The 25534-nt window shown below is 46.9% G+C and overlaps 1 protein-coding gene and 1 long non-coding RNA gene across 2 annotated transcripts; both read right to left on the bottom strand.

Annotated features, from left to right (window-relative positions):
• Positions 1–1083: 1083 nt before the first annotated feature.
• Positions 1084–14956, bottom strand: LOC148378479 (janus kinase and microtubule-interacting protein 3-like). Its single transcript, XM_088367878.1, has 5 exons — positions 14897–14956; positions 14767–14835; positions 14613–14690; positions 14323–14556; positions 1084–1092 (listed from the first exon to the last, which is right to left on the bottom strand). Exons 2-5 carry the CDS (start codon positions 14788–14790, stop codon positions 1084–1086), a joined length of 345 nt encoding a protein of 114 aa, XP_088224004.1. The 5' UTR covers positions 14791–14835; positions 14897–14956.
• Positions 14957–15088: 132 nt separating this feature from the next.
• Positions 15089–15781, bottom strand: LOC148378478 (uncharacterized). Its single transcript, XR_015855853.1, has 3 exons — positions 15591–15781; positions 15406–15504; positions 15089–15316 (listed from the first exon to the last, which is right to left on the bottom strand). It is a non-coding gene; the product is annotated as an uncharacterized LOC148378478 (long non-coding RNA).
• Positions 15782–25534: the final 9753 nt, after the last annotated feature.

The raw sequence follows: 25534 nt of genomic DNA, 5'->3' as shown, positions 1-25534 counted from the left end.
GACTTCACGATGTGATTGGTGGTGAACCTGAGGACGCAGTCGTGTGTCATCAGGGTGCACAGCAGGGGGCTCAGGACGCAGCCCTGAAGGGAGCCTGTGCTGAGGGTGATGACATCAGAGGTGTTCTGTCCGACCCGGACTGACTGAGGTCTGTTGGTGAGGAAGTCTAGCAGCCAGTTGCGAAGGGGGGTGTTGAAGCCCAGGTGTTCCAATTTTCCTACCAGATGCTGTGGGATGATGGTGTTAAACGCTGAGCTGAAGTCCAGGAACAGCCTCCGCACATGGGTGTTCTTCTCCTCCAGGTGAGCCAGGCTCAGGTGAAGAACGGAGGAGATGGCGTCCTGAGTGGAGCGGTTTTGCCGGTCGGCAAACTGGAACGGGTCAAATAATAGGGGGAGTCTGGAAACGATGTGACCTTTAAGCAGCCTTTCGAAGCACTTCATCATAACCGGAGTCAGTGCAACAGGCCGGTAATCATTAAATGAGGTGATTTGAGGTTTCTTCGGCACCGGAATGATGGAGGCAGTCTTAAAGCACGCCGGCACTGTGGCTTGGCCCAGCGAGGTGTTAAAAATGTCTGTGATGACCCCAGCCAGATGACTTGCACATTCCCTGAACACACGCCCAGGAATGTTGTCGGGGCCAGGGGCCTTACAGGGGTTGACTCTCCTCAGGGTCTTCAACACATCGGCGGAGTCAAGGCAGAGTACCTCCTCTTCCTGATGGGGGACAGTTTTAACTGCTGGAGTGCCGTTTAGTGCCTCGAACCTCCCAAAGAAGTTATTTAGACCATTTAGAAAGTCAGCATCAACTACACCCACCGGGGGGGGGGAGGGTGAGTTGTAGTCTGTAATCGCCCGTATGCCTTGCCACATACTCCTGATGTTTTTGACGTCGTGGAAACGATCCTGAAATTTTCGACTGCGGTCTCGCTTCGCTATCCTGATGGCACGGTTCAAGTTGGCTCTCGCTGTCCTCAGTGTCTCCTTGTCGCCAGACTTGAAGGCAGAGTTCCGCGCTCGTAGCGTTTGACGTACCTCCTCAGTCATCCAGGGTCGTTGGTTGCTCCGGGTGATGATATTCTTAGTGGTGCTGACGTCCTCGGTGCATTTGTTGATGTAGGCTGACACAGTCATGGCACACGCATGTCTAATCTACATCGGGAAAACTGGGAGGGAGGGAGGCAGGCAGGGAGGCAGGCAGGGAGGCAGGCAGGCAGTGTCTGTCTGTTGAGGTTTTCACCTTGTTCTTCTCCTGCTGAAGTTCTAACTGGACGTCCATCAGTTTGGTTCTCAGCTCGTCATTGGCGGCCTGAAGGGCGTCCGTTCGCTCCGCCTTGGCCCGCCCTGCCGGAGCTCGTTTGGACATCTCTTACTCGAGTCTCGCCCGGTCGTCAGTCAGAGATCACAACATTTGTACCTGGAGAGCACAAACGCAGCGCTGTTTTCCACTGGCTTCGAACTCAACTTCAATCGGTACCGTAACTTACAACATCATAAACATAGAACTAGCTTGACTTATTCATTGAATAAATGCATTTGGTTCTTCAAAACTGCATCACGCAACATAGCGTGACCGAGACGGCCGTTATCCACCTGCGTGAAGTTATTTGGTGAAATGAATGAGATGTTTAAGACACCATCGTTCTGTCTCTATGTAGATGAAGGTAAATAATCGATTGCTGAAGGTCCAAAGGTGTTGTGATAAACAAATAAACATATTAGTGATTAGTGACATATTTGTGATAAACATATTAGGCAGGATAATCACATATGTTAACGTGACTGCCCACACTGTATTTATTTATGGTTATTTGTTAAATCGAGTACTGTTAGACATGAAATAGGAAGTGTTTAACATAAATGGAAGACGAAAGGGGTACTCACCATTGTAGCTCCTGCTGGTCAATGATACGAGCCTCTTCTTGCAGTGGAAAACATACAGCCAACAAACACCGTGGAACCTAAAGGAATGAAATTAAACATTAACATTTAGCCTCAACCAACATTCACAGATACAACGCAACGCAAACTACACAAACGTAAATCTTTTTAAACACAATGAGTTGTACTTACCGTGTACGCTCTAGACGGTCCACTTGCAAGCGGAAAATAAAGATATTTCTGTTGATAATCGTCGTGTTTGTATCCGGTGTCTCGCTCAAGGCCATTGCGCCCACAGATTTGAATTTTGGCGAGAGTTCAGCCTATTGACGTCATTTCCGCGGTGTAATACCCGCATATCTGAAACGGCAAAGTTAAGAGTAGAGTTAAATAAAGTTTTTAGTCAACGCAATAATTTACAACCGTTGACCAGTCGAAATAATCGTCGAAATTTGGCGTCTGTGGCTGGAAGCAGACGCCGAGTTCGACATTCCTCCCAAACGCCACACTCCCTCGCTTTTCAGGGCTAAAAAAAAACAGTTGTAATTACCTTGTACGCTCTAGACGGTCAAGTTGCAAGCTGAAAACAAAAATATTTGCCTTGTTAGTCATCGTGTTACTAACAGCTGTGTCTTGTTTGCCAGAACTGCCGCTTTCCTACTTCCTGTTGCAAGCCACGCCCACGGATTATAATTTTGCCGTGAGTTCCGCCTATTGACGTCATGTCCGCGTCACATGACTGCGACGTAATATTATCTAAAACTGTTTGTGCGGTATTGTGTTGTTCTGTGCGGTATTGTGTTATTCTGTGCGGCGTCGTGTTGTTCTGTGCGGCGTCGTGTTGTTCAGTGCGACGTCGTGTTGTTCAGTGCGGCATGGTGTTGTTCAGTGCGGCATGGTGTTGTTCAGTGCGGCATAATGTTGTTCAGTGCGGCATAGTGTTGTTCAGTGCGGCATGGTGTTGTTCAGTGCGGCATGGTGTTGTTCAGTGCGGCATGGTGTTGTTCAGTGCGGCATAATGTTGTTCAGTGCGGCATGGTGTTGTTCAGTGCGGGATGGTGTTGTTCAATGCGGGATCGTGTTGTTCAGTGCCGGGTGGTGTTGTTCAGTGCAGGATGGTGTTGTTCAGTGCAGGATGGTGTTGTTCAGTGCGGCATGGTGTTGTTCAATGCAGGATCGTGTTGTTCAGTGCAGCATAATGTTGTTCAGTGCAGCATGGTGTTGTTCAGTGCGGCATGGTGTTGTTCAATGCGGCATGGTGTTGTTCAGTGCGGGATGGTGTTGTTCAGTGCGGCATGGTGTTTTTCAGTGCGGCATAATGTTGTTCAGTGCGGCATGGTGTTGTTCAGTGCGGCATGGTGTTGTTCAGTGCAGGATGGTGTTGTTCAGTGCGGCATGGTGTTGTTCAATTCAGGATCGTGTTGTTCAGTGCAGCATAATGTTGTTCAGTGCAGCATGGTGTTGTTCAGTGCGGCATGGTGTTGTTCAATGCGGCATGGTGTTGTTCACTGCGGGATGGTGTTGTTCAATGCGGGATCGTGTTGTTCAGTGCGGCATAATGTTGTTCAGTGCAGCATGGTGTTGTTCAGTGCGGCATGGTGTTGTTCAGTGCGACATAATGTTGTTTAGTGCGGCATAATGTTGTTCAGTGCGGCATAATGTTGTTCAGTGCGGCATGGTGTTGTTCAGTGCGGCATGGTGTTGTTCAGTGCGGCATGGTGTTGTTCAGTGCAGGATGGTGTTGTTCAGTGCGGCATGGTGTTGTTTAATGCGGCATGGTGTTGTTCAGTGCGGGATGGTGTTGTTCAGTGCAGGATGGTGTCGTTCAGTGCGGCATGGTGTTGTTCAGTGAGGAATGGTGTTGTTCAGTGCGGCATGGTGTTGTTCAGTGTGGCATGGTGTTGTTCAGTGCAGGATGGTGTTGTTCAATGCGGGATCGTGTTGTTCAGTGCGGCATGGTGTTGTTCAGTGCGGCATGGTGTTGTTCAGTGCGGCATAATGTTGTTCAGTGCGGCATGGTGTTGTTCAGTGCGGCATGGTGTTGTTCAGTGCGGCATGGTGTTGTTCAGTGCGGCATGGTGTTGTTCAGTGCGGCATAATGTTGTCCAGTGCGCCATAATGTTGTTCAGTGCGGCATGGTGTTGTTTAGTGCGGGATGGTGTTGTTCAGTGCAGGATGGTGTTGTTCAGTGCGGCATGGTGTTGTTCAATGCGGCATGGTGTTGTTCAGTGCGGGATGGTGTTGTTCAGTGCGGCATGGTGTTGTTCAGTGCGGCATAATGTTGTTCAGTGCGGCATGGTGTTGTTCAGTGCGGCATGGTGTTGTTCAGTGCGGCATGGTGTTGTTCAGTGCGGCATGGTGTTGTTCAGTGCGGAATGGTGTTGTTCAGTGCGGCATGGTGTTGTTCAGTGCGGGATGGTGTTCAATGCGGGATCGTGTTGTTCAGTGCGGGGTGGTGTTGTTCAGTGCAGGATGGTGTTGTTCAGTGCAGGATGGTGTTGTTCAGTGCGGCATGGTGTTGTTCAATGCAGGATCGTGTTGTTCAGTGCAGCATAATGTTGTTCAGTGCAGCATGGTGTTGTTCAGTGCGGCATGGTGTTGTTCAGTGCGGCATGGTGTTGTTCAGTGCGGCGTAATGTTGTTCAGTGCGGCATGGTGTTGTTCAGTGCGGAATGGTGTTGTTCAGTGCGGGATCGTGTTGTTCAGTGCAGGATGGTGTTGTTCAGTGCGGCATGGTGTTGCTCAGTGCGGCATGGTGTTGTTCAGTGCGGGATGGTGTTGTTCATTGCGGCATGGTGTTGTTCAGTGCGGCATGGTGTTGTTCAGTGCGGCATGGTGTTGTTCAGTGCGGCATAATGTTGTTCAGTGCGCCATAATGTTGTTCAGTGCGGCATGGTGTTGTTCAGTGCGGGATGGTGTTGTTCAGTGCAGGATGGTGTTGTTCAGTGCGGCATGGTGTTGTTCAGTGCGGCATAATGTTGTTCAGTGCGGCATAATGTTGTTCAGTGCGGCATAATGTTGTTCAGTGCGGGATGGTGTTGTTCATTGCGGCATGGTGTTGTTCAGTGCGGCATGGTGTTGTTCAGTGCGGCATGGTGTTGTTCAGTGCGGCATGGTGTTGTTCAGTGCGGCATGGTGTTGTTCAGTGCGGCATGGTGTTGTTCAGTGCGGCATGGTGTTGTTCATTTCGGCATAATGTTGTTCAGTGCGGCATAATGTTGTTTAGTGCGGCATGGTGTTGTTCAGTGCGGGATGGTGGTGTTCAGTGCGTTATAATGTTGTTCAGTGCGGCATGGTGTTGTTCAGTGCGGCATGGTGTTGTTCAGTGCGGCATGGTGTTGTTCAGTGCGGCATAATGTTGTTCAGTGCGGCATAATGTTGTTCAGTGCGGCATGGTGTTGTTCAGTGCGGGATGGTGTTGTTCAGTGCGGGATGGTGTTGTTCAGTGCGGCATGGTGTTCAATGCGGAATGGTGTTGTTCAGTGCAGGATGGTGTTGTTCAGTGCGGCATGGTGTTGTTCAGTGCGGCATAATGTTGTTCAGTGCGGCATGGTGTTGTTCAGTGCGGCATGGTGTTGTTCAGTGCGGCATGGTGTTGTTCAGTGCGGCATAATGTTGTTCAGTGCGGCATGGTGTTGTTCAGTGCGGCATGGTGTTGTTCAGTGCGGCATAATGTTCAGTGCGGCATAATGTTGTTCAGTGCGGCATGGTGTTGTTCAGTGCGGGATGGTGTTGTTCAGTGCAGGATGGTGTTGTTCAGTGCGGCATGGTGTTCAGTGCGGGATGGTGTCTTTCAGTGCGGCATGGTGTCGTTCAGTGCGGCATGGTGTCTTTCAGTGCGGCATGGTGTCGTTCAGTGAGGCATGGTGTTGTTCAGTGCGGCATGGTGTTGTTTAGTGCGGCATGGTGTTGTTCAGTGCGGGATGGTGTTGTTCAGTGTGGCATGGTGTTCAGTGCGGCATGGTGTTGTTCAGTGCGGTATCGTGTTGTTCAGTGCGGTATCGTGTTTCTCAGTGCGGTATCGTGTTGTTCAGTGCAGTATCGTTGTGTTGTTCGTATTGTGTTTAACACTTAGCCTCTAACACTTAGCCTCTAACACTTAGCCTCTAGCATCTAGAAGGTAAATAAATAGGAAGGAAGGACTCACCGGTGACGTCTTCGCCCACGTCCAAGCGTTGTACTTTGTATTTTCATCTTTCTGACAGTGGAAAACATAGCCAACAAACACCGTGGAACCTAAACGAATGAAAGAAAACTATCATTTGGCCACAACCAACATTCACAGATACAACACAATGTGACGTGCGGGGTTGAGGTTAAAGGTTGAGTGAAGGGCCCTCGTTTTAAACTACTTTTTTGAAAAGGATTGGGAACAAGTAAGACGTATTTAATTTATTTAATGGGAAGTAGTAAGAGCTATTGAATTTAATCTATGTATTATATTCTATTGTATTGTATTCTGTTGTATTCTTTTGGATTGTATTCACACTAACCCCACTAAAACTTCAGCCCACAAAAACTCGCCTCTGGCGCCTAGCCTCTGGCACTTAGCCTCTAACACTTAGCCTTTAACACTTAGCCTTTAACACTTAGCCTTTAACACTTAGCCTAGAAGGTGAATAAATAGGGTTAAAGGTTGAGTGAAGGGACCTCGTTTTAAACTACTTTTTTGTAAAGGAGTGGGAACAAGTAAGACGTATTTAATTTATTTAATGGGAAGTAGTAAGACTTATTAAATTTATTTAATCTACTTTTCTTCCCAGGCAAAATTTGATGTGCTGCAATTCCAAATTTCCAAAGTGAATGAAGGAATGAAGTCCTTTAAATTATGATTTTGTATAAATACTAGGCATTAACACAAAATCGACGGCACAAAATGGGCAGACTTTACTTGTTTGAAAAGGACTGGTTACAAGACAGACTTTTTTAATTTATTTAATGGGAAGAAGACTTATTTAGTTTAATTGATCTATTTTTGTTCCCTGGCAAAATTCGATTTGCTGCAATTCCAAATTTCCAAAGTGAATGAAGGAAAGAAGTCGTTTAAATTATGATTTTGTTTAAATACTAGGCATAGACACAAAATCTACGGCACAAAATGGGCAGACTTTACTTGTTTGAAGAGGACTGGTTACAAGACAGACTTTTCTGATTTATTTAATGGGAAGAAGACTTATTTAGTTTATTTAATCTATTTTTGTTCCCTGGCAAAATTGGATTTGCTGAAATTGTATTTTGCCAAATCTTGCCTTGAGACCTGATAGGAAGTATTAAACGCTTAGTTAAATCAATACAAGTTGGTAATAAGAGCGAGTAATGTTGGTTGAACCGATGAATGAAGGTTGAAAGCAATTTAAATTATGACTTTGTATAAATACTAGATATTAACAGAACATCTACTGCGCGAAATGGGCAGAGTTTACTTGTTTGAGAAGGAGTGGCTTATTCAAAACTAAGATTTATTTAATCTGTTTGTTCCCAGGCAAAATTGGATGTGATGCAATTCCAAATTTCACCACATGATGGTGCCCAATTTTGACTTCATAGGACATATTAAACACTTAGCTTGTTATTATGTTCAAGGTAATCAGATTTGTTTATCATTCTAATGGCCTCTTCAAAACTATTCTGGATTACTACTTTGGATCTATTCTACATTACTTGGCAACAACATACTCTGTAACAGATTAGGCAGTATAATCACATATGTTAACTTGAGAGTGCCCACACTCAATCTACTTATCGTGATGTGTTAAATCAATTACTGTTAGACATTATTTGTCTGATAATCTACCAAATCTTTGAATTGAAGAATTTGTGATTTAATTAATAGCTTGTTCAGGGTAATCAGACTTGTATATAATTCTAATGGCCTTCTTTTGAAAACTATTCTGAATTACAACTTTGGATCTTATATTACTTTGCAACAATCTACTCCGTGACAGATTAGGCAGTATAATCACATATGTTAACTTCAGTGCCCACACTGTATTTATTTATGGTTATTTGTTAAATCAAGTACTGTTAGACATGAAATAGGAAGTGTTTAACATAAATGTTATGGCTACTCACCATTGTAGCTCGCTCCTGGTCAATGATACGAGCCTCTTCTTGCAGTGGAAAACTTGCAGCCAACAAACACCGTGGAACCTAAAGGAATGAAATTAAACATTAACATTTCGCCTCGACCAATTTTCACACGTACAACGCAACGCGGCTACACTTCTGCTATTACAAACGTAAATCTCCTTAAACACAATGAGTGTTACTTACCGTGTACGCTCTAGACGGTCCAGTTGCAAGCAGAAAATAAAGATATTTCTGTTGATAATCGTCGCTGCTCAGTGGCTCACGGCCATCGCGCCAACAGATTTGAATTTTGGCGGAGGTTCGGGCAATTACGTCATATCCACGGCACATGACTGCGACGTAATACCCGCTTATCTGAAACGGCAGTTAAAAGTAGAGTTACATCAAGTTTTCTTGGAACCTAAACGAATGAAAGAAAACTATCATTTGGCCACAACCAACATTCACAGATACAACACAACGTGCGGGGTTGGGGTTAAAGATTGAGTGAAGGGCCCTCGTTTTAAACTACTGTTTTGAAAAGGAGTGGGAACAAGTAAGACGTATTTAATTTATTTAATGGGAAGTAGTAAGACTTATTAAATTTATTTAATCTACTTTTCTTCCCAGGCAAAATTTGATGTGCTGCAATTCCAAATTTCCAAAGTGAATGAAGGAATGAAGTCCTTTAAATTATGATTTTGTATAAATACTAGGCATTAACACAAAATCGACGGCACAAAATGGGCAGACTTTACTTGTTTGAAAAGGACTGGTTACAAGACAGACTTTTTTAATTTATTTAATGGGAAGAAGACTTATTTAGTTTAATTGATCTATTTTTGTTCCCTGGCAAAATTCGATTTGCTGCAATTCCAAATTTCCAAAGTGAATGAAGGAAAGAAGTCGTTTAAATTATGATTTTGTTTAAATACTAGGCATAGACACAAAATCTACGGCACAAAATGGGCAGACTTTACTTGTTTGAAGAGGACTGGTTACAAGACAGACTTTTCTGATTTATTTAATGGGAAGAGGACTTATTTAGTTTATTTAATCTATTTTTGTTCCCTGGCAAAATTGGATTTGCTGAAATTGTATTTTGCCAAATCTCGATTTGAGACCTGATAGGAAGTATTAAACGCTTAGTTAAATCAATACAAGTTGGTAATAAGAGCGAGTAATGTTGGTTGAACCGATGAATGAAGGTTGAAAGCAATTTAAATTATGACTTTGTATAAATACTAGATATTAACAGAACATCTACTGCGCAAAATGGGCAGAGTTTACTTGTTTGAGAAGGAGTGGCTTATTCAAAACTAAGATTTATGTAATCTGTTTGTTCCCAGGCAAAATTGGATGTGATGCAATTCCAAATTTCACCACATGATGGTGCCCAATTTTGACTTCATAGGACATATTAAACACTTAGCTTGTTATTATGTTCAAGGTAATCAGATTTGTTTATCATTCTAATGGCCTCTTCAAAACTATTCTGGATTACTACTTTGGATCTATTCTACATTACTTGGCAACAACATACTCTGTAACAGATTAGGCAGTATAATCACATATGTTAACTTGAGAGTGCCCACACTCAATCTACTTATCGTGATGTGTTAAATCAATTACTGTTAGACATTATTTGTCTGATAATCTACCAAATCTTTGAATTGAAGAATTTGTGATTTAATTAATAGCTTGTTCAGGGTAATCAGACTTGTATATAATTCTAATGGCCTTCTTTTGAAAACTATTCTGAATTACAACTTTGGATCTTATATTACTTTGCAACAATCTACTCCGTGACAGATTAGGCAGTATAATCACATATGTTAACTTCAGTGCCCACACTGTATTTATTTATGGTTATTTGTTAAATCAAGTACTGTTAGACATGAAATAGGAAGTGTTTAACATAAATGTTATGGCTACTCACCATTGTAGCTCGCTCCTGGTCAATGATACGAGCCTCTTCTTGCAGTGGAAAACTTGCAGCCAACAAACACCGTGGAACCTAAAGGAATGAAATTAAACATTAACATTTCGCCTCGACCAATTTTCACACGTACAACGCAACGCGGCTACACTTCTGCTATTACAAACGTAAATCTCCTTAAACACAATGAGTGTTACTTACCGTGTACGCTCTAGACGGTCCAGTTGCAAGCAGAAAATAAAGATATTTCTGTTGATAATCGTCGCTGCTCAGTGGCTCACGGCCATCGCGCCAACAGATTTGAATTTTGGCGGAGGTTCGGGCAATTACGTCATATCCACGGCACATGACTGCGACGTAATACCCGCTTATCTGAAACGGCAGTTAAAAGTAGAGTTACATCAAGTTTTCTTGGAACCTAAACGAATGAAAGAAAACTATCATTTGGCCACAACCAACATTCACAGATACAACACAACGTGCGGGGTTGGGGTTAAAGATTGAGTGAAGGGCCCTCGTTTTAAACTACTGTTTTGAAAAGGAGTGGGAACAAGTAAGACGTATTTAATTTATTTAATGGGAAGTAGTAAGACTTATTAAATTTATTTAATCTACTTTTCTTCCCAGGCAAAATTTGATGTGCTGCAATTCCAAATTTCCAAAGTGAATGAAGGAATGAAGTCCTTTAAATTATGATTTTGTATAAATACTAGGCATTAACACAAAATCGACGGCACAAAATGGGCAGACTTTACTTGTTTGAAAAGGACTGGTTACAAGACAGACTTTTTTAATTTATTTAATGGGAAGAAGACTTATTTAGTTTAATTGATCTATTTTTGTTCCCTGCCAAAATTCGATTTGCTGCAATTCCAAATTTCCAAAGTGAATGAAGGAAAGAAGTCGTTTAAATTATGATTTTGTTTAAATACTAGGCATAGACACAAAATCTACGGCACAAAATGGGCAGACTTTACTTGTTTGAAGAGGACTGGTTACAAGACAGACTTTTCTGATTTATTTAATGGGAAGAGGACTTATTTAGTTTATTTAATCTATTTTTGTTCCCTGGCAAAATTGGATTTGCTGAAATTGTATTTTGCCAAATCTCGATTTGAGACCTGATAGGAAGTATTAAACGCTTAGTTAAATCAATACAAGTTGGTAAGAAGAGCGAGTAATGTTGGTTGAACCGATGAATGAAGGTTGAAAGCAATTTAAATTATGACTTTGTATAAATACTAGATATTAACAGAACATCTACTGCGCAAAATGGGCAGAGTTTACTTGTTTGAGAAGGAGTGGCTTATTCAAAACTAAGATTTATGTAATCTGTTTGTTCCCAGGCAAAATTGGATGTGATGCAATTCCAAATTTCACCACATGATGGTGCCCAATTTTGACTTCATAGGACATATTAAACACTTAGCTTGTTATTATGTTCAAGGTAATCAGATTTGTTTATCATTCTAATGGCCTCTTCAAAACTATTCTGGATTACTACTTTGGATCTATTCTACATTACTTGGCAACAACATACTCTGTAACAGATTAGGCAGTATAATCACATAGGTTAACTTGAGAGTGCCCACACTCAATCTACTTATCGTGATGTGTTAAATCAATTACTGTTAGACATTATTTGTCTGATAATCTACCAAATCTTTGAATTGAAGAATTTGTGATTTAATTAATAGCTTGTTCGGGGTAATCAGACTTGTATATAATTCTAATGGCCTTCTTTTGAAAACTATTCTGAATTACAACTTTGGATCTTATATTACTTTGCAACAATCTACTCGGTGACAGATTAGGCAGTATAATCACATATGTTAACTTCAGTGCCCACACTGTATTTATTTATGGTTATTTGTTAAATCAAGTACTGTTAGACATGAAATAGGAAGTGTTTAACATAAATGTTATGGCTACTCACCATTGTAGCTCGCTCCTGGTCAATGATATGAGCCTCTTCTTGCAGTGGAAAACTTGCAGCCAACAAACACCGTGGAACCTAAAGGAATGAAATTAAACATTAACATTTCGCCCGGACCAACATTCACACGTACAACGCAACGCGGCTACACTTCTGCTATTACAAACGTAAATCTCCTTAAACACAACGAGTGTTACTTACCGTGTACGCTCTAGGCAAAATTGGATGTGATGCAATTCCAAATCTATCTGAAACGGCAGTTAAAAGTAGAGTTACATCAAGTTTTCTTTTTTAATCAACACAATCATTTACAACCGTTGACCAGAAAGAATCGTCGAAATTCGACGTCCCCCACAAACGCCACGCTCACTCGCTTTTCAGGGCAACAAAAGTACTTCTTTTTAAAAACGATGAGTTGTACTTACCGTGTACGCTCTGGACGGTCCAGTTGCAAGCAGAAAATAAAAATATTTCTCTTGTTAGTCGTATGTTACCATCCGCTGTGTCTTTGTCAACATCGCCGCCATTTTCCTACTTCCTGCTGCGAGCCACGCCCACGGATTTAAATTTGGGCGGAAGCTCTTTCCATTGGCGTCGTTTTCGCGTATAGCAAATCCGATTGGTTGGGAAGGGGGCACGGTTATGCGGCCGAGGAGTCCTGTGATCGGTGGGATGTAAAGTAGGCGTCGACGTCACGTCCGCGTCACGTGACCACGACGTGGCAGACGTCAAATAGCAACCGCTGTTTTGTTTAGTAGACTTACAGTTGTTATGCATTGACATAATGGCGCACACACCAAATAGATTTAAATAAATTAAATAATTCTTCTGCCCACTCTCTTTTAAACAAGTTAACTCTCCCCGCGGATTTGAATTCCGGCGAAAGTTACGCCCATCGACGTCACGTATGTCACGTGACCACGACGTGGCAGATGTCATATAGCAACCGCTGTTTTGTTTAGTAGATTTACAGTTGTTATGCATTGGCATAATGGTGTGCACTCAAAATAGATTTAAATAAATTAAATATTTCTTCTGCCTACTCCCTTTTAAACAAGTTAACTCTGCCCACGTCCATTGACGTCTTGTCTGCGTCACGTGACCACGACGTAGCGACGTCATATAGTAACCGCTGTTTTGACCAGTAGACTTAGTTATTATGCGTTGACATAATGGCGCACTGGTTAGCATGGCCACCTCTTAAGCATGATGATGCGGGTTCGACGCCTGATCAATGTTAGCATGGAGTGAGCTGAAGTGCATGGCGCTGAAGATTTGAATCTTTGAAATGCGCTGAGGTCTGACATATCAGGCAGAATGGTTTGCCATCACGTTCAACAAAAAATAGAAACTTTCCCACTCTGATTAAAACGTCCTGTGTTCATCTACGTATTTTTGTTTTGCTGTGCATCTTTTCCCTGCCATTTCGAGAGCCCAATTGACACTCATAGTTTAAAGAAATGTGTTTGCCCATCCTACTTTGTGGAATTTCACCACATGCGCTTTTGACCAAAATACCAAATTGAACTCAAGTGAAGCCAACACGCACAACCCCCCCCCCCCCCCCCCAAACACACACACACAAATGTTGATATGAACATAAAAGAGCCACATGCGGTTCGGGAGTTGCGGCTTGGCCAAACCTGTACTATACAACTTTATTTGTATAAAATTTTCACAACAGCTGTCACACAAACAAAGCGGGAAAAACCGAAGACGTGCGTGTTCCGCCCACGCTGGATTTATTTGCACCTTTGAAAAGACACCGTATTGCCGCAGATGTGGCAAAGAGTACTTTTGGGCATCTGAGACGGAAGGATGTCCAAAGCATCACGTCACCTGCTCTGGTAGGCATGGTGGTGGGACGTTGAGGTCAACCGCTTTGGGGTTGGCTGACTCTTTGATCGCAGGATGCCACACACTTGAAGACAGAAGCAGAAAAGCAGAGCTAAATGCAAAATGTACTCACCGGTGACTCCAATTTTTTTCCCCCCTGAAGAAACAGCTGGACGGGTGGCCCCGGCTGGCCAGTGGGACTCTTGTTATTCTGACCCTTTTTAGTGCGCGTTTGGGGCAACAACCGTTTTTTGTGGCGCTCTCTTCTGGTTCAAAAGTGCCCTGCATGTGAATTTGCTTTTCCTGCCTTCTGATTGGATGAGCGCCGGTGTGACGCGGTGCCTCTGTCACCGTGGCGGGGGGTATACGTTGGCATCGGAGCGTCTGCCAACGTCTGAGACCGGCTGGCAGTGTATCGGAGGTGTCGAGTGCGGTGCCGCTGGAGCTCACTCACCAGCTGGTGTTAGGGCCACAGAATGAAGGCCAAGGAGAAGAATAGAAAGAGAAACAGAAACTTCTCCTCCAATTGTTTGATTTGTCTCTTCTGAGCTTCGATGAATTCTTTCAGCTCTTTGTTCCTCTAGGACGGACAAATGGAAAGTGGCATTCAAAAGCCAGTAAGCGTGCAAGTAAGTGCCGGGCTGGCTTTGGGCCCTTACCTGTTGCGCGCTGTGCAGCAGATCCATTCTCTCTTGGAGGATGCAAGCGTCGCGCTCCCTCAACTCGCACATCAGGGCTCGCTTCCATTGGTCCACGGCGCTCCTAAGCTCTTCTCTCTGATCCGCCGTCAGCACGTCATTCACGCCAGCGTGGCTGGCTTTTTCGCCGTCCGTGGCGGGGCAGTCCCGCTGCGGTAGCGCCTCGTACAACATGGCCTCCAGCTCCAGGATCCTCTGGGCCGCAATCCTCGTCCATCAGTGGTCCGGCGGGAGATTTGAGGGCGGCTTACCTTATGAGCCTGGTCCATGGAACACTTCCTGAAGTCCAACTCTTCATCCAGGTAGCCCTTCTGCTTGCAGAACATATCCTAGCACAGCTCAAGGTCAGAATTGTTGGGGCACATTGCCGGAGTTCCCCTTGGCTGATGTCGCGTGTCTGTCTACCTTCTCACTTTCAATGTCCAACATCTTCTGTTGAAGTGCTGACTTGGTCACTTTGATGTATTCTAACCACTGAGGAAAGGCTGCTGTCACATAAGCAGAATGCGAGAGCGTGCGTGGACGTGCGCGTTACCTTCTCGGCTAGGGTGAGAAGGGTCCTGGCGTGAATCACGACCACCTGCTCCTCGTTGGTGAGATTCTGCAAGAGCCCAAAGGCACAGCGTCAACAAGCTTCTTTCAGCGCAAAGCCTTCCAAAAGTCACATTTGAGCCGCCGAGTCTCGTGGAGTGCGAACATAAGGAGTTCGACATACACTTACGGCGTTATAGCCCAGGATGTCCAGCTTCTTCATCAGATCACTGATGACGATGTCCGGGGGAAAGGCGCAAGGAGCAATGTAAGGTGTTCTGGGACCTCGGGTTAAGGTTAGGGTTGCGAGGGACGCCTTACGTACGCTCACGCCCTCGGCCTCGCAGTAGATCTGCAAAGGGCTGAGGCCGTCTGGGAAACGGACTTGCAGAAACTTCAAGACGGGGGAGCGCCACTCCCTCTCCTGAAAGGCAGAGGCATGCATCCGTCCGTCCGTCTGTCCGTCCGTCCGTCACATCTCTGGCCTCAACACGCTTGTGCGAGTCTTCCCACCTCCAGCTCCAGGATGCGGAACTCAAGCAGTTCGTTTTGGTCTCGGATATCCTGGATGTGCTCTTTCAGACGCGCTTCTTCCGCCTCCATCCGCCTGACCTGAAAAGACAGTCAGACCTCATCTGCGGGGCTTCCCGACAGGTGTGACGCCAAGCGACTCCGCCCAGCGCCTTTCTTTCCGTCACCTTTTCGGCCAACTGCTGATTGCTCTGACGCAGCAGCTGCTTCTCCTCCACCCACTTGACATTCTAGAAGAGACAAACGCGTGGACAGCTTTGGAATGTTGTGTCATTTTCATCCACAAATTCTTTGGTTGACTGGAAAATGACATTTGCTTTTCTCCGCATTTTCCCAGCCACGTTCGGGGGGGGGGGGGGGGGGGGGGGGTTGGTCCAGTAATGCCAGACGGATGAGTGACTGAAGAATGTAGCTATTTTGTCTGAGAAAAAGGTGTGCTCATTGATGAGCTTACCTGTCCTTGTTGCTTCAGCGCTGACTCCAGATCTGCTACTCTGCTTTGATAGTGACCCATTTCTACCATCAGCTTTTCTCTGGTCTGAAAGGAGGAGGAGGGAGGCTCCTCCTCCTCCTTTCAGACCAGAGAACACCCGAGGCTGGGTGAGAACGGGGAGGCTGCGACCCGGCCGGGGGTTGCGGGAAGGGGCGCCACCTTGATCTCCTTCTCGGCGTCGTAGTCCCCTTTCGCTGGTCTGGGCTAGCAGAGCGTAGGCTCGTTGCAGCGCTTGATATTCTTGCGTCAGCTGGCGGTAGCGAAGCTCCGCCTCTTCATGCACACACCAATGCAACACAGCACTAGTACCAGAATCAGTCAGACCGGCGACAAAGCACCCGCGACGCAAAGACGAGTCCGATTCCAGGCTGAAGAGGAATGTTTGGTGTCAATACGCTGGCAGAAATGGCGGGCTACCTCTTCGGGTTCCGTGTCGGGGGTTCTGTCGGTGTGAAAAGACAAGGACGATCCGTCCGAGTCCACCAACACGTCTTCGTCGTAGCCGTAAAATGTTTCGATGACCTGCGGGCGCGGAAGCAAACATCTCTCTGAACAAACTGAAGCGACACCTCACGATGAATCGACGAGAGGAACGATAGCGAGAAAAAGGCCATTTCATCTTGCGCAACACCAAGCAGCCGCAAACAAACAGACTCACCTTGCAGGACCTCACGCTTTGTTCCTCCTCAGAGATTCTCGACGTCGGTATCGTAGCAGCAAATCTCTCTCCTGTCGACACAAATAATCCGCCTTTGAGATTCTTTGGATGCAAAGGGAACGAACGGCTCCGGCGCAGAAACAAACGCGACTCACAATGACATTTCTGACATGAGCTCCTGTCTCCAGAGCCTGAAAAACACGTCACCGGCGATGATTGGAGGGACGCTCGTCTTTTCCAAAAGTGACAACTACAGGGTGTGTCAGGGTTTTCCAGATTATCTTTATCGTATCATTGTGTTGCTTTGACTTTGACTGCGACCTGTAATAAATAATATTATTTATCCCTTATTTATCCCTATCGCTTATCCCTTCCTACACAAAGTCGTAAAACACCCCTTGCTATGTTTTGACTAGAGGTCAAGGGCTTCCTCTATTCAATCCACTCTTACACCCACCCTGTTTCTCTTAATTAAAATGCTCGTGCAGGAGCCGAGAGTCAGACTTCATTCGTACAACGGATGGACTCTCCACCTGCAGGTGTCCAAAAGAACTTACTTGTCTCCCGTGTGGTTCTTGCAAAATAAGTTGGAGCGAGCGCAACTCTAACAGGGTGCATTTTGCCACTAGCTGCCTACGGACAATGACGTCGCGCTCGCGGCTCATGGTTGACGGGCTGAGCAGCCGGGCAAGTCCGTCGTTTTCAGCGCACAGCGAGTGGCAAAGGCGCTGACAAAACGGGAGCTTTGAGCTGCTGAAAACGGCAAAACAAGTCTAAAGCGTGTTCAAACGCGTGCGCACAATGCTCCTGCTTGAAAGGTCGGAATTTAAGGGGCCAATTTTTTGGATGGCGGCCGCCGGCCAAGCTTTGGACGGAAAAGGTTTCCTGGCGACAGCGAGCGAGCGCGGCGCTGCCGTACGTGCACCGAGTCGCCTGCCTGAAGACCTTGGACAAGTCGTCGATGATGTGCCGCTGCTCCACAACTTGAAGGAACTCCATTTCACCGTCCTGCTGGCCGCAACCGCGGTCCAGGTCATTGAGCGAACTAGGCCTTCTCTGTGGAACACAAATGCAGTGGACTCTGTTGGCACGCCGCCGTTGTCCGCGTCGACTTACCAAGCTTGCCATCTCCTCGTTCTCCTGGGTGACAAAGCGCACTTTGTTTTCAAGGCGACACAGCACCAGCGAGAGTTCTTCATTCTTCCTGCTCAGGCGTTTGTTTTTGTACAGGAGTGGCAGAAACTGGCTTTCTGTTTCTCTCAGTCGCTTTAGCTGCAAGCATGAAGTGCGGGATGTGAAAGACGCACAACACGCGGGCCAGAACGTATCCATTCCTTTTGCATCGGTTTGAACGGAATCGTGGCTTTGGCTCCCAATAAAAGACATCTACCAGGCAACCGACTCGCTGCGCCGCTCAACTAATAAGCAAGCGCAATGGGTGCCTCGCTGGATGGCGCGCATCAAACGTAGCGCAAACCTTCAAGCGTGCCGTCAATAAATTACCAGTTCATTGCGCTCTTCAGAAAGCAGGGCGTTTCGATCCTCCAGTTTCCTGATGACTGCGCTGAGCTCAGCGATTTTCAGATGAAACCGTCGCGTGTCCCGATCCTCCTGAGACTGAAAACGCCCCGCAACACACACACACAAGCACTCGTTCAAAGTTCAAAACTGTTTTTGTGCTACCTTCCTCCAGCAACGAACTAAGTCATGCGTACTGCAAGTGTGTGATGAGGTGGCTTACGCAATGAAGAGGATTGCTAGTAGCGGCGTTGACCCCACTTCCAGGGTAGTTTAGGCCCGCCCTTTGGGAATCCCTCAGGGCAGCGATCTGCTGCTCGGCAGCCTGAGTCTGCAGCTGAAGGCGGTGGACGTGGCCGGCCCCAGGGCTTCATCCAAAACACTAACCGCTCTGTCTTTCAGCTTGATCTCATCCGTCTGGATGTACAAACGGGGAGCGCTCAGGCAGGCGGGCAAACTCATTTGCCAGAATTGTGACAAAAACAAAGAGAGCAACCGGCCAATTTTTTTCTTGAATCGACTAGAACACCTTTGCTGTGACAAAAGCGAAGCGAGCAACCGGACATTTTCTTCTTGTGAAATAGAATAGAATAGAATGCCTTAGGTGTCATTGCACTGCAGGTATACAACGAAATTGGGAACATAGCCACGCACCGCGCATCTGATCAGTCCTACCAGTCGGCGGATCTCCCTCTCGCAGTCTCTCTTGGTTCGGCTCAGCTCCTCCCGATGCTGGTGATGAGCCGATCGGAGCTCGGCCGCTCGGGACTGCCAGGCCTGCTGGGCCGCTGCCAGGGCTTCTTCCGCGCTCCTGGTGGAGGCGACACCGCTCGGTCTCCCGACACCGCCGCGTCTCCTCCACCTCCGCCAGCAAAGCGCCCCCCCCTCCTCACCTGAGCAGACATTGCGCCACACCGGGCCGTTGAGACCGCAACGGAGCGCCGCGACGCTTACTGGGGACAAGCTACACAATACGGTAGCGGCCGCATCGAAGCCCGACGTGGCGTGCGGATAGTCAGACACGGATAGAGCGGATCACCTTGTCCATGGAGCCGTCCCTCAGGCTGAGGACCAAGGCATTCAGTCGCTGGATCTCTCCATCTTTGATTTTGATCACTCTCATCAGCTCCATTTCATGCTGCCGCAGTAATGTCTCCCTGGTAATGGCTAACTCTTTCTGCTTCTCCTCATGGAGTTTGCTTTTGAGTTCCGTCATGGCGGCGGTGGCACGGTGGTGCTCCGCCCGCAGGTCCTGACTTCTCTCTCTCTCCAGACAGCTGACCTGACATGACTTAGACTTAGACAAACTTTATTGTCATCTTGTCTGCACATGGTGCATACAAAACGAAATTCCGTTGCATACGTCTTACAACAAAGTAGTGATATTGCAGTTGAATAGAAGTAACATATCCTATGAAAATATATATATATACATATATACTATATATATATATATATATATATATATATTAAAAATAAGTATAAAGTGCAGCAGTGATAATTATGCAATAGTGCAAGTAGGCAAAACAGTATTCAAGAGTGTGCAGAGGAATGCTAAACCATGTATTAAACTTCTATTTAAAGGGTTTATACAAGTTCAGTAAAGTTGGTAGTGCGAGATAGTGCAAGATAGAGGTCCGTAGTGTCATAAAGTACAGTTCTGTGAATGTGTGATGCAGAGTTCAGTTTAGAGCTCAACAGTTCTAGTGTTCAACAGTCTGATGACAGCAGGGAAAAAGCTGTTGCAGAACCTGGTGGACCTGCAGCGGATGCTGCAAACCTCTTCCCAGAGGGCAGCAGGGAGAACAGTCCATGGTGGGGGTGTGATGGGTCATTGATGATGTTACGGGCACGGGACATGCAGCGCTGAGATGAAATGTCCTGAATGGAGGGAAGAGGAGCCCCTATGATCCTCTCTGCTGTCCTCACCACTCTCCTCACGTTCTTCCAATCGGAGGCGGTGCAGCCTCCACACCACACAGAGAGACAGCTTGTCAGAATGCTCTCTATGGTGCTCCTGTAGAACGTCCTCATGATGGGTGGGGGCAGGTGGGCTCTCCTCATCCTCCGCAGGAAGTACAAGCGCTTCTGTGCCCTCTTGACCAGTGCCGTAGTGTTCATAGTCCAGGTGAGGTCTTCTGTGATGTGGACCCCCAGGAATTTGGTGGTGCTGACCACCTCCACAGCTGAGCTGTTGATGATCAGTGGAGCGTGGTGAGGCTGTTTTTTCCTGAAGTCGACGATGATCTCCTTCATCTTCTCCTCATTCAGGATCAGGCTGTTTTCTCTGCACCAGCCCACCAGCTGCTCCACCTCCTCTCTGTAGTCCAGGTCGTTGTTGTCTCTGATGAGCCCCACCACCGTTGTGTCGTCTGCTGACTTCACGATGTGATTGGTGGTGAACCTGAGGACGCAGTCGTGTGTCATCAGGGTGCACAGCAGGGGGCTCAGGACGCAGCCCTGAAGGGAGCCTGTGCTGAGGGTGATGACATCAGAGGTGTTCTGTCCGACCCGGACTGACTGAGGTCTGTTGGTGAGGAAGTCTAGCAGCCAGTTGCGAAGGGGGGTGTTGAAGCCCAGGTGTTCCAATTTTCCTACCAGATGCTGTGGGATGATGGTGTTAAACGCTGAGCTGAAGTCCAGGAACAGCCTCCGCACATGGGTGTTCTTCTCCTCCAGGTGAGCCAGGCTCAGGTGAAGAACGGAGGAGATGGCGTCCTGAGTGGAGCGGTTTTGCCGGTCGGCAAACTGGAACGGGTCAAATAATAGGGGGAGTCTGGAAACGATGTGACCTTTAAGCAGCCTTTCGAAGCACTTCATCATAACCGGAGTCAGTGCAACAGGCCGGTAATCATTAAATGAGGTGATTTGAGGTTTCTTCGGCACCGGAATGATGGAGGCAGTCTTAAAGCACGCCGGCACTGTGGCTTGGCCCAGCGAGGTGTTAAAAATGTCTGTGATGACCCCAGCCAGATGACTTGCACATTCCCTGAACACACGCCCAGGAATGTTGTCGGGGCCAGGGGCCTTACAGGGGTTGACTCTCCTCAGGGTCTTCAACACATCGGCGGAGTCAAGGCAGAGTACCTCCTCTTCCTGATGGGAGACAGTTTTAACTGCTGGAGTGCCGTTTAGTGCCTCGAACCTCCCAAAGAAGTTATTTAGACCATTTAGAAAGTCAGCATCAACTACACCCACCGGGGGGGGGGAGGGTGAGTTGTAGTCTGTAATCGCCCGTATGCCTTGCCACATACTCCTGATGTTTTTGACGTCGTGGAAACGATCCTGAAATTTTCGACTGCGGTCTCGCTTCGCTATCCTGATGGCACGGTTCAAGTTGGCTCTCGCTGTCCTCAGTGTCTCCTTGTCGCCAGACTTGAAGGCAGAGTTCCGCGCTCGTAGCGTTTGACGTACCTCCTCAGTCATCCAGGGTCGTTGGTTGCTCCGGGTGATGATATTCTTAGTGGTGCTGACGTCCTCGGTGCATTTGTTGATGTAGGCTGACACAGTCATGGCACACGCATGTCTAATCTACATCGGGAAAACTGGGAGGGAGGGAGGCAGGCAGGGAGGCAGGCAGGGAGGCAGGCAGGCAGTGTCTGTCTGTTGAGGTTTTCACCTTGTTCTTCTCCTGCTGAAGTTCTAACTGGACGTCCATCAGTTTGGTTCTCAGCTCGTCATTGGCGGCCTGAAGGGCGTCCGTTCGCTCCGCCTTGGCCCGCCCTGCCGGAGCTCGTTTGGACATCTCTTACTCGAGTCTCGCCCGGTCGTCAGTCAGAGATCACAACATTTGTACCTGGAGAGCACAAACGCAGCGCTGTTTTCCACTGGCTTCGAACTCAACTTCAATCGGTACCGTAACTTACAACATCATAAACATAGAACTAGCTTGACTTATTCATTGAATAAATGCATTTGGTTCTTCAAAACTGCATCACGCAACATAGCGTGACCGAGACGGCCGTTATCCACCTGCGTGAAGTTATTTGGTGAAATGAATGAGATGTTTAAGACACCATCGTTCTGTCTCTATGTAGATGAAGGTAAATAATCGATTGCTGAAGGTCCAAAGGTGTTGTGATAAACAAATAAACATATTAGTGATTAGTGACATATTTGTGATAAACATATTAGGCAGGATAATCACATATGTTAACGTGACTGCCCACACTGTATTTATTTATGGTTATTTGTTAAATCGAGTACTGTTAGACATGAAATAGGAAGTGTTTAACATAAATGGAAGACGAAAGGGGTACTCACCATTGTAGCTCCTGCTGGTCAATGATACGAGCCTCTTCTTGCAGTGGAAAACATACAGCCAACAAACACCGTGGAACCTAAAGGAATGAAATTAAACATTAACATTTAGCCTCAACCAACATTCACAGATACAACGCAACGCAAACTACACAAACGTAAATCTTTTTAAACACAATGAGTTGTACTTACCGTGTACGCTCTAGACGGTCCACTTGCAAGCGGAAAATAAAGATATTTCTGTTGATAATCGTCGTGTTTGTATCCGGTGTCTCGCTCAAGGCCATTGCGCCCACAGATTTGAATTTTGGCGAGAGTTCAGCCTATTGACGTCATTTCCGCGGTGTAATACCCGCATATCTGAAACGGCAAAGTTAAGAGTAGAGTTAAATAAAGTTTTTAGTCAACGCAATAATTTACAACCGTTGACCAGTCGAAATAATCGTCGAAATTTGGCGTCTGTGGCTGGAAGCAGACGCCGAGTTCGACATTCCTCCCAAACGCCACACTCCCTTGCTTTTCAGGGCTAAAAAAAAACAGTTGTAATTACCTTGTACGCTCTAGACGGTCAAGTTGCAAGCTGAAAACAAAAATATTTGCCTTGTTAGTCATCGTGTTACTAACAGCTGTGTCTTGTTTGCCAGAACTGCCGCTTTCCTACTTCCTGTTGCAAGCCACGCCCACGGATTATAATTTTGCCGTGAGTTCCGCCTATTGACGTCATGTTCGCGTCACATGACTGCGACGTAATATTATCTAAAACTGTTTGTGCGGTATTGTGTTGTTCTGTGCGGTATTGTGTTATTCTGTGCGGCGTCGTGTTGTTCTGTGCGGCGTCGTGTTGTTAGTGCGACGTCGTGTTGTTCAGTGCGGCATGGTGTTGTTCAGTGCGGCATGGTGTTGTTCAGTGCGGCATGGTGTTGTTCAGTGCGGCATAATGTTGTTCAGTGCGGCATAATGTTGTTCAGTGCGGCATGGTGTTGTTCAGTGCGGCATGGTGTTGTTCAGTGCGGCATGGTGTTGTTCAGTGCGGCATAATGTTGTTCAGTGCGGCATAATGTTGTTCAGTGCGGCATGGTGTTGTTCAGTGCGGGATGGTGTTGTTCAGTGCAGGATGGTGTTGTTCAGTGCGGCACGGTGTTGTTCAATGCGGCATGGTGTTCAGTGCGGGATGGTGTTGTTCAGTGCGGCATGGTGTTGTTCAGTGCGGCATAATGTTGTTCAGTGCGGCATGGTGTTGTTCAGTGCGGCATGGTGTTGTTCAGTGCGGCATGGTGTTGTTCAGTGCGGCATGGTGTTGTTCAGTGCGGAATGGTGTTGTTCAGTGCGGCATGGTGTTGTTCAGTCCGGGATGGTGTTGTTCAATGCGGGATCGTGTTGTTCAGTGCGGGGTGGTGTTGTTCAGTGCGGGATGGTGTTGTTCAGTGCGGGATGGTGTTGTTCAATGCGGCATGGTGTTGTTCAGTGCGGGATGGTGTTGTTCATTGCGGCATGGTGTTGTTCAGTGCGGCATGGTGTTGTTCAGTGCGGCATGGTGTTGTTCAGTGCGGCATGGTGTTGTTCAGTGCGGGATGGTGTTGTTCAATGCGGGATCGTGTTGTTCAGTGCGGCATAATGTTGTTCAGTGCAGCATGGTGTTGTTCAGTGCGGCATGGTGTTGTTCAGTGCGACATAATGTTGTTCAGTGCAGCATAATGTTATTCAGTGCAGCATGGTGTTGTTCAGTGCGGCATGGTGTTGTTCAATGCGGCATGGTGTTGTTCACTGCGGGATGGTGTTGTTCAATGCGGGATCGTGTTGTTCAGTGCGGCATAATGTTGTTCAGTGCAGCATGGTGTTGTTCAGTGCGGCATGGTGTTGTTCAGTGCGACATAATGTTGTTTAGTGCGGCATAATGTTGTTCAGTGCGGCATAATGTTGTTCAGTGCGGCATGGTGTTGTTCAGTGCGGCATGGTGTTGTTCAGTGCGGCATGGTGTTGTTCAGTGCAGGATGGTGTTGTTCAGTGCGGCATGGTGTTGTTCAATGCGGCATGGTGTTGTTCAGTGCGGGATGGTGTTGTTCAGTGCAGGATGGTGTTGTTCAGTGCGGCATGGTGTTGTTCAGTGCGGAATGGTGTTGTTCAGTGCGGCATGGTGTTGTTCAGTGCGGCATGGTGTTGTTCAGTGCAGGATGGTGTTGTTCAATGCGGGATCGTGTTGTTCAGTGCGGCATGGTGTTGTTCAGTGCGGCATGGTGTTGTTCAGTGCGGCATAATGTTGTTCAGTGCGGCATGGTGTTGTTCAGTGCGGCATGGTGTTGTTCAGTGCGGCATGGTGTTGTTCAGTGCGGCATGGTGTTGTTCAGTGCGGCATAATGTTGTCCAGTGCGCCATAATGTTGTTCAGTGCGGCATGGTGTTGTTTAGTGCGGGATGGTGTTGTTCAGTGCAGGATGGTGTTGTTCAGTGCGGCATGGTGTTGTTCAATGCGGCATGGTGTTGTTCAGTGCGGGATGGTGTTGTTCAGTGCGGCATGGTGTTGTTCAGTGCGGCATAATGTTGTTCAGTGCGGCATGGTGTTGTTCAGTGCGGCATGGTGTTGTTCAGTGCGGCATGGTGTTGTTCAGTGCGGCATGGTGTTGTTCAGTGCGGAATGGTGTTGTTCAGTGCGGCATGGTGTTGTTCAGTGCGGGATGGTGTTGTTCAATGCGGGATCGTGTTGTTCAGTGCGGGGTGGTGTTGTTCAGTGCAGGATGGTGTTGTTCAGTGCAGGATGGTGTTGTTCAGTGCGGCATGGTGTTGTTCAATGCAGGATCGTGTTGTTCAGTGCAGCATAATGTTGTTCAGTGCAGCATGGTGTTGTTCAGTGCGGCATGGTGTTGTTCAATGCGGCATGGTGTTGTTCACTGCGGGATGGTGTTGTTCAATGCGGGATCGTGTTGTTCAGTGCGGCATAATGTTGTTCAGTGCAGCATGGTGTTGTTCAGTGCGGCATGGTGTTGTTCAGTGCGACATAATGTTGTTTAGTGCGGCATAATGTTGTTCAGTGCGGCATAATGTTGTTCAGTGCGGCATGGTGTTGTTCAGTGCGGCATGGTGTTGTTCAGTGCGGCATGGTGTTGTTCAGTGCAGGATGGTGTTGTTCAGTGCGGCATGGTGTTGTTTAATGCGGCATGGTGTTGTTCAGTGCGGGATGGTGTTGTT

The sequence above is a fragment of the Syngnathus floridae genome, unplaced genomic scaffold (assembly GCF_059516105.1).
Source record: "Syngnathus floridae isolate MCC-2025c unplaced genomic scaffold, RoL_Sflo_1.0 HiC_scaffold_42, whole genome shotgun sequence".
Classification (NCBI taxonomy): domain Eukaryota; kingdom Metazoa; phylum Chordata; class Actinopteri; order Syngnathiformes; family Syngnathidae; genus Syngnathus; species Syngnathus floridae.
The sequence above is the reverse complement of the archived record's forward strand: the minus strand, read 5'-3'. Positions and strand labels throughout refer to the sequence as shown.